The sequence below is a fragment of the Theropithecus gelada genome, chromosome 7b (assembly GCF_003255815.1).
Source record: "Theropithecus gelada isolate Dixy chromosome 7b, Tgel_1.0, whole genome shotgun sequence".
NCBI lineage: Eukaryota > Metazoa > Chordata > Mammalia > Primates > Cercopithecidae > Theropithecus > Theropithecus gelada.
In genome coordinates, this window is record NC_037675.1 from 32832556 (window position 1) to 32846024 (window position 13469).

The 13469-nt window shown below is 37.8% G+C and overlaps 1 protein-coding gene across 3 annotated transcripts in view; it reads left to right on the plus strand.

Moving 5' to 3' along the window:
- The window catches only part of NUBPL (nucleotide binding protein like), a 256040-nt gene that overhangs the window by 212787 nt on the left and 29784 nt on the right, over window positions 1-13469 (plus strand). For all 3 annotated transcript variants that reach the window (XM_025393019.1, XM_025393020.1, XM_025393021.1), the window contains one exon: window positions 8366-8451. In XM_025393019.1, the coding sequence (XP_025248804.1) occupies window positions 8366-8451 (86 nt within the window). The remainder of the gene's footprint in view (window positions 1-8365; window positions 8452-13469) is intronic.

Below are 13469 nucleotides of genomic sequence, written 5' to 3' on the forward strand. Positions count from 1 at the left end.
CAAAGCACACTTGGTCTCTCTCACCAGTAACTTTTTTTCTTTCTTATCAATTAGGATGATTTAGAACACCAGTAATGTTGATATAGCATTGTTTCCAGTTATTATTGTGTTTAATTCTTTTTTCAGCAATTGATACAATTTTCTTTTTTTCTTTCTTTCTTTCTTTTTTTTTAAGATGGAGTCTCGCACTGTTGCCCAAGCTGGAGTGCAGTGGTGCGATCTCGGCTCTCTGCAAGCTCCACCTCCCGGGTTCATGCCATTCTCCTGCCTCAGCCTCCCAAGTAGCTGGGACTACAGGCACCCACCACCACGCCTGGCTAATGTTTTGTAGTTTTAGTAGAGACGAGGTTTCACTGTGTTAGCCAGGATGGTCTCAATCTCCTGACTTTGTGATCTGCCCACCTCTGCCTCCCTAAGTGCTGGGATTACGGGCGTGAGCCACTGTGCCCAGCCAATTGATATAATTTTCTATGGGAGGATTTCTTTCTGAGGTGAGCAAGATAATGATTCATTTCTAAATTAATAAAACATATTCTCTTTATGACTGTAATCACTCGTGTAGTCTATTAGAAAGGAGCAAGAGGTCAAAATAGTGACTCATCCAAGAATTATTTATATTTCCTGTTGAAACACTGTCTGTGAGTACATTTTAGGTGAATTTACCTTTTAAATTATGTTTTCTTTCTGCTGATACTAATATTGATAGGTAATCCTTGATCTTATAGCAAATTATATTTAAAACTCAGGAATTTTGGGGGTGGCAGGAGAAAGACAGAGGAGACCTAAAATATACCAGTGCTTAATAGAAAATTATATTTGGTATTGTTTTTGTTAAACATCAGACATTGAATGATTATTTTCTTTCGATGCAAGTATATTTCTAAATAAAGGAGAATCAGTAGCACTAAATATTAAGAGCAGGTGTGAACATTAAAAATAGTTAATTTTTTAACGTCTTATTTGACTTTATATCAATATGCTCATAATTGTAAGGTATAGAATTATTTCTCCAGCTATAATCCTGAGCAGGTTTTGTTGCACGTGTTTATTAGGCTCTAGCACTGAAGTTCTCAGTCGAGCAAGAGAATTAGATACAATCTGTGCCCTGGGGACTAGAATTCATAGTTGAGTTTTTCCACATTGGTATAATTATGATCAGCCTGACACCTGGAATCATCAGTTTTAAATGTTTAACTACTCTGACCTTTGACCCAAATCCAGATATGCAGTCATAAATAGATTTTCCTCTTAATAGGAGAATTAACAATTAATATTCTAAATAATTATTTTGTAAAATGTTTACATATTTGCCAGTGTCTGCCAGTTAACCTTTTATAGTAAATTATAGTAAATCTCAGCTGATAAGAAGCCTTTTAAAAGGATTACAAGTTGTGAATTAGCATTTAAACAATATTATTTAATCGTTTAGACTTAGACATTTACTTTAGAAAATGGATAGAGAATTCTTGGCCTGGCATGGTGGCTCACGCCTGTAATCCCAACACTTTAGGAGGCTGAGGCGGGCGGAACATGAGGTCAGGAGACCATCCTGGCTAACACAGTGAAACCCCGCCTCTACTAAAAATACAAAAAATTAGCCAGGCATGGTGGCGGGCGCCTGTAGTCCCAGCACAGGAGGCTGAGGCAGGAGAATGGCGTGAACCTGGGAGGTGGAGCTTGCAGTGAGCCAAGATTGCGCCACTGTACTCCAGCCTGGGCAACAGAGCGAGACTCCGTCTCAAAAAAGAAAAAGAAAAAAAAAAAGAAAATTGATAGAGAATTCTTGATGGGCTTCTTGAGATAGGCATTTTTTCCTCAGAAAATAATTCCATTTATTGCAAACTAAACTTTATTTTTTCTGCTGTTGACATTTCCTTACAGTCGGTAGAGGGAGCACAAGTTTTCTATCACTCTTAATCACAAACTGAAGTGACATCATTAATGATGATATAAAGGGAGAAAATTCTAGACTAATTCATATTGGCTCATGTTTCTGGGAAAAATTAAAATTTAACAGGTAGAAAGCCAAGTATTAGAAAGATAAAATGTAATATCAGGTTTCAGAGACCATATGTTGAGTGATACAGTAACAAGAATCAACTGACATAATTCCTTTAAAATTTAAAAATCCGGGGCCGTGTGCGGTGGTGCACGCCTGTAATCCCAGCACACTGGGAGGCAGAGATGGATGGATCACCTGAGGTCAGGAGTTCAAGAGCAGCCTGACCAACAAGGTGAAACCCCATCTCTACCAAAAATTAGCTGGGGGTGGTGGTGGGCACCTGTAATCCGAGTTACTCAGGAGGCTGAGGCAGGAGAATTGCTTGAATCTGGGAGGCGGAGGTTGCAGTGAGATGAGATCGTGCCATTGCACTCCAGCCTGGGCGACAGACCAAGACTCCATCTCAAAAAAAAAAAAAAAAAAAAGCCCTTCACAGTGGCTCGTGCCTGTAATCCCAGCACTTACTGGCTGAGGCAGGTGGATCACTTGAGGTCAGGGTTCGAGACCAACCTAACCAACATAGAGAAACCCCATCTCTACTTAAAAAATACAAAAATTAGCTGGGCATGGTGGCGCATGCCTGTAATCCCAGCTACTTGGGAGGCTGAGGCAGGAGAATTGCTTGAACCCAGGAGGCAGGGGTTGCAGTGAGCTGAGATTGTGCCACTGCACTCCAGCCTGGGCAACAAGAGCGAAACTCCGTCTCAAAAATAAACAAACAAATAAATAAATAAATAAATAAAATTTAAAAATATGGGCTATCAAAGCAAACCTGGACAAATGGGATGACATCACGTTAAAAAGCTTCTGCACAGTAAAGGAAATATCAACATGAAGAAACGACCAGGAAATGGGAGAAAATATTTGCAAACTACCCAACTGACAAGGGATTTATAACCAGAATATATAAGGAGTTCCAACAACTATAGGAAAAAATCTAACAGTCCAGTTTAAAAATTGGCAAAAGATCTAAATAGACATTTCTGAAAAGAAGTCATACAATGGCAAACAGACATATGAAAAGGTGCTCAGAATCATTGATAATCAGAGAAATGCAAATCAAAACTACAGAGAGATATCATCTCACCCCAGTTAAAATGGCTTATGTCCAAAGTCAGGCAATAACAAATGCTGGCAAGGATGTGAGGAAAAGGGGACCCTTGTCACTGTTGGTGGGAATATGAATTAGTAAAACCACTATCGAGAACAGTTTTGAGGTTCCTCAAAAAACTTAGAGCCACGGTATGATTCAGCAGTCCTACTGCTGGGTATACACCCGAAAGAAAGGAAATCAGTATACCAAAGAGATATCTGTACTCCCATGTTTATTGCAGCACCATTCACAATAGCCAGGATTTGAAAGCAACCTTGGTGTCCATCAACAGATGCATGATTAAGGAAAATGTGTTATTTATACACAGTAGAGTACTATTTAGCCATGAAAAGAATGAAATCCTGTCATTTGCAACAATATGGATGGAACTGGAGGCCATTGTGTTAAGTGAAGTAAGCCTGGCCAGAAAGACAAACATTGCATGTTCTCACTTATTTGTGGGATCTAAATTTAAAACAATTGAACTTATGGACAGAGAGAGTAGAGGATAGTTATTCGAGGTGGGGAAGGGTACTGGGGTCGGGGGGAGATGGTAGTGGCTAATGGGTACAAAAATAATAGTTAGAAAGAATGAGTAAGACCTAGTATTTGATAGCACAACAGGGTGACTATAGTCAATAATAACTTAATTGTACATTTAAAAATATCTAAAAGTGTAATTGTATTGTTAATAACACAAAAGATAAATGCTTGAGGGGATGGATACCCCATTTTCCAAGATGTGGTTATTACATATTGCATGCCTGTATCAAAACATCCCGTGGACCCCTTATGTATGTATACCTACTATGTACTCACAAAAATTCAAATAAAATTTAAAATAAAAATCTGGGTTATGCTAGATTAAGGACTAAATTTAATTTTACTGGAGGTTGTGTTGTTTCTTTATGCATTATTTTCTTATCATAAATTCTGAAGCTCATTCTAGGGCTATTTGAAATGATTACTTATATGATATATGAAACTTATACACTATACTAAACTTTGATATACTATACAGCAAAAGAGGTAGTGGTTTATGTGTGAACCAGTTGTGTTTTTGGTCTTCTTCAACAAGGATTAGAAATTTTTTTTTTCAGGGCAAAACCCAGAGGCTGATTGTATTGTGATTAAGGACTTAATCATTAATTAAGAACATATATTTCAGCAAAATACCCCATATATTTCTACAAATAGTAGACAAAAAAAAATTTATACCAAAAAAAGTTATATAAATACAGTTCCTTGAAATGTTTACATGCTTCATGAGCATTTGACAGGACATGAAAGATGATCACTGTCCTTGTCAAATGTTGTTATTAATTTGTTCGAATGGTGCTATTCAGACTATTCTGCAAAGAAACTCAAATGGCATAGATGCTTATTTGTGTTACTGTGTTAAGGTGAATTAAGTACAGAGAAAACCAAGCCAGTTTAATCCCCCTCTGTAGTATCTTACAGCTATTAAAATAATGTCTCCGAACATTTTTATAATTTTTTTAATGTAACAGCTGTTTAAGTTAAATAGGGCCTATGGAAATAGATTCAATTTGTAAAGGAGTTAATTGAGATATATTGAGACTTAGTTAGTTATTCAAGGTTATATATTATATTAAGACTGTCATCACAACCAGAATGTGGAGCTCTTGACTCCTAGTGCAAGGAGTTGCCAACTTAAAGTTTATAATCTAGGGGATATGATCATCTAGGGGAGATGATTCTGAAAATACAAGAACATTGTTTAAATTGCTGATCTTTTGTTAAGTGCTTATTTTGTGCAAAATATTATGTCATTACTTTTGTTTGATAAAAAGATGAAAAATATCATAATTGCCCTTGAAGTTACATTGTGTAAAGATGATACAAATAGTAGACAAAAAGTATGTAAAAAGTAACGTGTTTATATCATATGAAAGCTAAGAATACTTTTTAGAGCCAATGCAGTAGAGAACACCCTACATACTAATATATAGTGAAGGAGAAGATTTGGAGGAAATAGCCTCCTCTGATTATGTAGGAAGAGAATAGCTCTGAGATTGACGACTAATACCTCTTAAATAAGATTATTAGGGCAGTTAGGTTGAGCAGAGGTAGTTCTAAAAGCTATTTATAGTTAAATGGAATGCTAAATAGTGTAATCATAGAGGTAACTGAGTCCTTGGAAACTATCTAGTGCAGGCACTAGTTTTACAGTTAAAGAAACCGAGACTCAGAGTGATTCTGAGTTATTCGTTTGAGGTTAGTTATATAGCTGGATACAGCCAAAGCTGGAATTTGATCCCTTCCAAATGACTGGATATGAAAAAAACTAGGAAACACATTAATAACAGAATCTAGAAGCTGGCAAATTCTGGAAGTGTATTGGAGGTGTAGAGTATAATTTTTGCCAAGATGTAATTTCCGTCAGTCTTTGCAAAAGGGGAAAGAGGAGTGTTAATTTTTGGTATCTTGGGCGAAGTCAATCAAATACTAGGCTGTAGTGATCCATGGAACAGTTTGAAAAGTAGGATGAGCTGCTTGATAGCCTTTAGGAAAATGACCCTCCCAGCAACGTATAAGGCATTTTATTAATAACAATAACAAATGTAATAATGATGATATTAACAGTGATAGCTATCATTTATTGAATGTTAGGCATCATGTCAAGTAACTGTGTATAGTGGTTTATTTAGTTATTCTAACCCTGTGACCTAAGTATTTGCATGCCATTTTGTCAATGAAGAAACAAAAACTCTGATAGGTTGATAGGTTAAGTCATTATCTAGTCACACAGGTAGTCAGCTGTAGAATCAAATTTTGAATCCTGATCTCTTAGAATTCTAAAAATAGTGTATCTCAAACTTGAGTAATGAATAGGCCCTTCTTCTAAAGGAAAAATAATCTTCCCACACCCCATACTGACTTATTTTTATTATAAGATTACTTAACTAGGTATAAACACAAATTCCTTAAGTTTTTAGCTCATACTGTATAGTTCAAAAATTAAATTAAATACAAGCAAAACTTACAAAATCAGTAAAATTCGAATTTATGACATTAATTTAATGTAAAACATGTTTTTTCCTGAAATGAAGATGCTGATTGCAAGATGAATTTATAGCTAACTACTACTGTATAGGTTCTTTTGAGTTTGGCATGGCTATACTGCCATGTGCTTTGTGATAACTTGGTTCTCCCACCACTTTTCTCTATTCAAACTTCTTCAAAATATCCCTTCAGGCAATACTGTCTATTATCTAATACCTTCACTTGGTGTAATCAGTTATTTATTGTTAATCTTGCCTCTGTTTTCATTAGTTGTGTCAGACTGCCGCTTGATACCAGTTTAACAGTTTGGGGCTCTGAATTGTCGTAGCATTGTGTATTTAGTTATAAGGTGATGGTCAGCCATGTGATCCATATTATGTTTATGTTAATTATCTTTTAGGTTATCATCGAGAGGGAACCACAAAGTTAAAAAAAAATTCACAGACTCTGCCAATCTTAACCAGGCCTTTGTTATTTCGACCTAAAGAAAAATTGTACTGCACTTTCTGTCAAAACTCTATACCCTAGTACTACCTGGTTTCTGTAGGGTAGTAGTGGAGATCCAGAAAATTTGCCGTCTCCATCCATTTCAGTTCAGGCCTCTAACATTTTGCATCTGAATTTCTGCCACAGCCCTCAGTTTTATTCCCACCAAACTGCTTTCCATAGTGTGAGTTTTTAAGAATATAAACTTCTAGGACTCAGCTTAAGAATCACATCTTCCTGGAAACTTTCCTCTATTGCTTCTCCTATGTCTAGCTTCCATGTGTCATATTTCACCATTTTCTCTCCTAGATTGAATTAGTTAGCTTTTCTTCCTGTTTCTTCTTTATAACTCCATAACACTTTGTGCACACCTCTGTTATGATGCTTAGCATATTGTATTGTAATCCTTATTTTTTCAGTCTCCCAAGTAGAATATTAACAGCTTCTTCCTCCTCCTCTTCTTCTTTCTTCTCCTCCCCCTTGTTCTCCTTCTTCTCCTCCTTAGCATATTGTATTGTAATGCTTAATTTTTCAGTCTCCCAGGTAGACTATTAACAACCTCGTCCTCTTCCTCCTCCTACTCCTCCACCTCCTCCGCCTCTTCGTCTTCCTCTTCTCCTCCTCCTCCCCTCTTTCTCCTTTCCTTTCTTTCTTCTTCTTCCTTCTTTCTTCCTTCTTCCTTTTTTTTTTTTTTTTTGAGACGGAGTCTCGCTCTGTCGCTCAGGCTGGAGTGCAGTGGCCTGATCTCAGCTCACTGCAAGCTCCGCCTCCTGGGTTCACGCCATTCTCCTGCCTCAGCCTCCCGAGTAGCTGGGACTACAGGCGCCCGCCACCTCGCCCGGCTAGTTTTTTGTATAGTTTTTAGTAGAGACAGGGTTTCACCGTGTTAGCCAGGATGGTCGCGATCTCCTGACCTCGTGATCCGCCCGCCTCGGCCTCCCAAAGTGCTGGGATTACAGGCTTGAGCCACCGCGCCCGGCCTTTTTTTTTTTTTTTGAGGTGGAGTCTCACTGTATTGCCCAGGCTGGTCTTGGACTTCTGGGCTTAAGTGATCCCTCCGCCTCAGCCTCCCAAGTAGTTGGGATTACAGGAACACGCCACCATGCCTGGCTATTGGACTGTTAATTTGAAAGTAAAGCCTACCTCATCCATCTGTATAACTGCACGTTATCTGAATGGGAAGAAAGTTCCACTGATAGAGTTATGATCCTGAATCACTGATTAGTCAGTTGTGATTTTGTTTTTATTTTATTTTATTTTTTGTTTTGAGATGGAGTCTTGCTCTGTCAGCCAGGCTGAAATGCAGTGGTGTGATCTTGGCTCACTGCAACCTCTGTCTCCTGGGTTTCAGTGATTCTCCTGCCTCGGCCTCCCAAGTAACTGGGATTGTAGGCACGAGCCACCATGCCTGGCTAATTTTTGTATTTTTAGTAGAGACAGGGTTTCACCATGTTAGCCAGGCTGGTCTTGAACTCCTGACCCCAAATGATCCGCCCACCTTGGCCTCCCAAAGTGCTGGGATTGTAGGCGTGAGCCACCATGCCCAGCCCAGTTGTGATTTTAGAAGTGAGGATTCAAAGGTAGGCAAAAACAAAGTCGACATTTTCTTGTCTTTCTCATTCATTTGTGTAAAATGTATGTGAGTGACCTAAGTAGTTAATGTAATAGACTATTTGCGTATGTAAGCAACATAATGTTGAAAGTAATTTCTCCATAAATAATTAAAACATAATAGCATTTTGTTTAACTTTGGCTAGGTGCCGTGATTGTCTCCACACCCCAGGACGTCGCATTGATGGATGCGCACAAGGGTGCTGAGATGTTTCGCAAAGTCCATGTGCCCGTAAGCATTTACAGCTTCACTGTTGAAAAATATAAAACTCTTCTAACTGAAGAAGCAAGTCATTGAAAAATACAGTTAAAGTTTTAATTTAGTCCTGTGCAGAAGTCTTTATGAAAGTCCTAGTTTATCGTTATGGTTACTTTAAAAACACACTTATAGGTGCAAACGCGTCTATACAAGATATTAATCCAGAAGAATTCTAAGACACCCTTTAGGTAAGAGTTTTCTATAGAAGTACTACTTCTCTCATACTTGCAGCTCTCACTGACCAAAAAAAAATTACAAGAGTGTTTTAGGAAATTATTTAGATCGATAGACTTGAATAGATCACTTATGGGGAAACAGATGAAAAAAGATTACTTTTTTCCTTCTGCCTTCTACAGTTCAACTCATTTATAGCTCACCTTCTTCTAGGAGGCACTTCAGGATTTTCTACCCAATTTGGTGGAATGAAAGTTAAAAATAAAATAAAAATAGACAAAATAATTAAAGTTAGATGGAGTCAGAAGTGAAGTCAGTAAACAAATTGCATGCTATTAAGGAACTTAAATACATGCTAGGGGTGTACCACGACTTTTCTGGCAGCCAAAGGGAAAGAAATATAGTACTATTATAAAACTGTGCATTTCTGCAAGTTAAAAAAAAAATAAAACTGGATGCTCAAGAGAGACAGAGCTGAGACCAGAGAGAAATATCTTCCCTAAGTTCTTAGAAAGAAGAACCTGTGTATGTAATGAACACACTCTCATCACCTTCTTTACAGTAAATACAGGGTTCTTCCTTCTAGTGTGCCTCAACAAAAGCAGATGGAATCGTGCTGGAGTACAATTTAAAACAAACATTTCAGTACAACGCCAACATGATACTTCTCTGTGGCTAGCTAGTAGCCTTGCTTAATTCAAAGACAGATTTTAGAGCATATACATCAGAGCTTTTTAGACTTCAGTCTGTAGATTAGCTTCAGGAGTCTCATGATTTTTCTCCCCCTCACCTCCCCCAGCCCTAAATTGTATGCCTACATGTATTTGTTTTGGTATGGAACGAATTATAACTTTTATCAGATTCTTCAGTGAGACCATGACACAGGATAAGATCCAATAATGTATTTGAATGAATGGACTTGAAGGGAAGCTTTCATAAATGTTTATCTCTCAGAGGGCTTCTGAAAAGTATAAAATAGTGTAGTAGAATGGTCGAGGTGAATTTCCTCAAGTACCTCTTCTCCCTTGCCAGTTAGCACAGTGCTGTGGGCATTGGCAAGCTGCGGAACTCTGGGTTGGATTGACATGTTCTCATGATGAGGAGGCTGATAAGGAAGGTGCCTGTTTGCTTACCTTCCAGGTGGTCCAAGGGTTTTTCACTAGCAGGTTTATAATTGTAATCAGCAAGTAGTTTAGGGCCATTGTTCTATGTTGTGAACTTTAGGTTGGAAAATTTTTAAAACAATGATAACCAAATGCCTGCCTCACACAGAAAACTCTCTCTAAAGCACCTAATTTGAGCAATGTTACTTCATATTATGCCCTGTAAGACAAACTAGACACAAGTAATGCCTACCCAGATAACTAAATAAGGTTACTTATTATATGGGATTTTAAAATACAAATCAGCAAAAAGTTAGAAGGTTATCAACCAAAAATTATGACATTGACTTAAGTAATCTATAATGCTTCTTTCTGGCAGAAATTAGATAACAGTGCCAATTGTCTGTTAAGATCACTCCAAAGTCAGGATAATAGCCATTCTATTTGCACATAAGTGAATGCTTAACTTCTCATTCTGTACGATGAGAGTTGAGGGTGTCTCACTCACCCAAAAACATGAATTCTTTGAGGAAGAAGTTTTAAACAGAGCAGAAGTAAGACCTCTTTACAGTTTTACCCCATATAAATTATCATTTTGTATATCAAAATACCATTTCAACTGACACTGCCATTTGAGGTGACTACGTATATGGAGCAAGTCCTACATGGACTTTGCTAGTTAGGAGTCTAATGACCGTAGTTGCCAAATTCAGCATATATTATTTTTCAGTCCCTATGTAAATCTGTATACCTGTAAACTTGGATACTTATACTGTTCTGACAGATTTTTTTCCTAGATTCTAAGGCAGAGGGTTGGACAGATAATCCTTATGGAATATAACAGAGAGGAAGAGGGATGATCACTAAGTCCAGGTTAGGCTATTGCTAGGTGGATGCCACTGAAGGATAAATGCTGAGGATATTAGCAAGGAAGTATTATGAAGACATATTCCAGATGAAGGCTGATGGACTGCATAAGGCTCATAGAACTACTTCAGGGATCAGTTAGAAGGTGAAAGAGCTGTTTGGGATCAGAAAGTTGATGTTCGAGTATAAGTTTGCCAAGTTAGAGCAGTTCTGGGTCATGGCAAGGTCCAGGATGTTGTCATGGGTTTGTGGGACTTAGTGGGAGTAGAAATGAAAGTCATTGGAATTGTGTAATTCTTCCAAGTTGAAATTTATAGTTCTTTCCTCTGTAAGAACTTTTGGACATCTTCCTGTATCTTTATTATAGCTCTCTCTTTTTTTTCACCCTACATTTAAATTATTTGCCTTCTAAACTACAAACATTTTTTAAAAGAGATAGAAGGTCTTAATCATCTCTTAAACCTGAAGAACAAGATAGGTATTCAGTAATGTTTGCAGGTGAATGAGTGAGAACTTTCCAGCAATAAGCTCTGTGAACAATTGGGCAATCATGATTAGCTACATTGTAAAGAAGGTCTTGGCTATGAGTGGGAAGTGGATTTGATGACCTCTGAGATCCCTCTGGGCCTTAAAAGTCCCAGAGCCTAAGTAATAGTAAAGGATTTGAAATTATTAAGTGTTTTATAAATACAAAAAAAGATGTTATGCTTTGTTTATACCAGTTTATTGCATTTCTTCCCCTTGGTTTTTAGTCCTGCTCTCTGTTTTTCTCCCATTTGACATGCATTAGTTACCGTGGAAACAATGATATCATTGGAATGCATCGGTATGGACAGAGTTTAGTAATGTCTGCAAGAACATATTGAAGTTAATTTAAATGATTTCTTAAAACTCAAGGCTTAGATAGGGGAAGTAGGAGAAGAGATGAGCTATTAAATTTTCTGTTCTTTGCCTGAAATGGCAGCAACTGTGCCAAATCCTTAATTATCTTAATATTTGTAGGTAGACTATTTTTTAAAACAACATAAAAATTTTCAGTCTTATACATTTTTAATAATGAGTAATTTATGTGTTGTGTCATTCTCACTCATTTTTCTTGCCTTCTTATACATGGGAGTCCCAGGCACCCCGATTTGGAGCCCTTCTCCTACCATTGCACTATATATCCTTTACTTCTTTGATAATCTCTTTCCCTGCTACTGAAAAGTAAATTAAAGTATATTTATTCTCTTACTCCTTTGGCACATAAGGGATCACTTAGTTACTTTTAATTCAACAAATGTGATTAATTTATTTTTCCACAAGTCTATATTTACTGATATTTAGTGTCTTCTATAAGCAAAGTACTGTAATAAACTTCCATTAGTGGTTTAGAAAAAAGTAAAGAAGGATGAAGCCTCTTTCTTCAAGTACTTTATCATCCTGTAGACTAACTCTGTTTTGATGCAAAGGCCTTAAATTCTGAAAAGCATGAAAACACTTTTTCTTCCAGACTATCAGGGATGGCTTTATGGAAAAGCCATGATTATTTTTTCATGCCCCTGTAATTTTACACATCCTGGTCCTTTGCCTGATAAACCACGGCCAGTTTAGGGAACTCATGTATTCATTTTTAACACTCTGCTCAGACATTATTTCCTCTAGAAAGCTTTTCCCAGTGTGCCAGGAAAAGTTAATACTCCTATCTGGGATCTACTTACACATACATTTAGTTTGGTTCTTATTGCACTACAGGTTTACCTGTCAGTCTTCACAGAAGAACGCAAGTTTTGGATAGCAAGAAAACATGCTTTAAACAATCTTAAATGCATAGTTACCTGGCATATAGCAGGCAGGATACTTTGATTTAGGATGTAATGCCATCCACATCTGCTGTTCCCTTTACCCCCAGCTCATGGGCTGCTCTGCCTTGCTTTCTCTGTGCCACAGCCAAACTGGTCTTCTTCCACTTCTTTGAAGTTTCCACACACCATTTTTCTCCTCGAGACCCTTACCATGCTTTTTCCCTACTGGAGAACATTTTAACCTCACTTTTCACCTGTTAACAGTCCTTTTTATACTTTGGTACTTAAACAAAAGGCTTTTCTCAGGGAGAGGACACCTCTCCCTGAGAGACAGAGTCTCACTCTGTCACCCAGGCTGAAGTGCAGTGGTGCGATCTCAGCTCACTGCAACCCCTGCCTCTTGGGTTCAAGCAATTCTCCTGCCTCAGCCTCCCTAGTAACTGGGATTACAGGCACCCGCCACCATGCCCAGCTTATTTTTGTATTTTAGTAGAGATGGGATTTCACCATGTTGGCCAGGCTGGTCTCGAATTCCTGACCTCAAGCAATCCACCTGCCTCGGTCTCCCAAAGTGCTGGGATTACAGACGTCAGCCACCACGCCCAGCCCGCCCTAACCCTTTTATGAGCTTTTTTAGTTTTATGATACAATTATACTCTGTTACTCCTTTTGTAACTGTTTTCACATTTGTTAGTACTTTCACATTTGCATACTATACTATACTATACTATACTATACTATACTATACTATACTCATACTATAAGCTCGGTGAGTACAGGGACCACCTGTCTCTCTCCCTGTGCCTGGAAGATGTAGTTTCTCACTAAATATATGCTGAGTGAATTAGTGGAGTAGGATTTTCATAGGCATGTCTAGGGACTAGGGAGGGACAGAATTCAGTCTTGAAAGAATCAGGAATACACAAGTTGTGTTCAGGATTGTTCAGTTTGTCTATAGTTGAGGTAGTGTGTATTGGTGTATGGCCAGGTTTGGTAGAGCCTTAAACAGTAGGCTAAGGAATTTGTACTTTCTTCTTAAGATTATAAGAGGAGTTCATAAAGA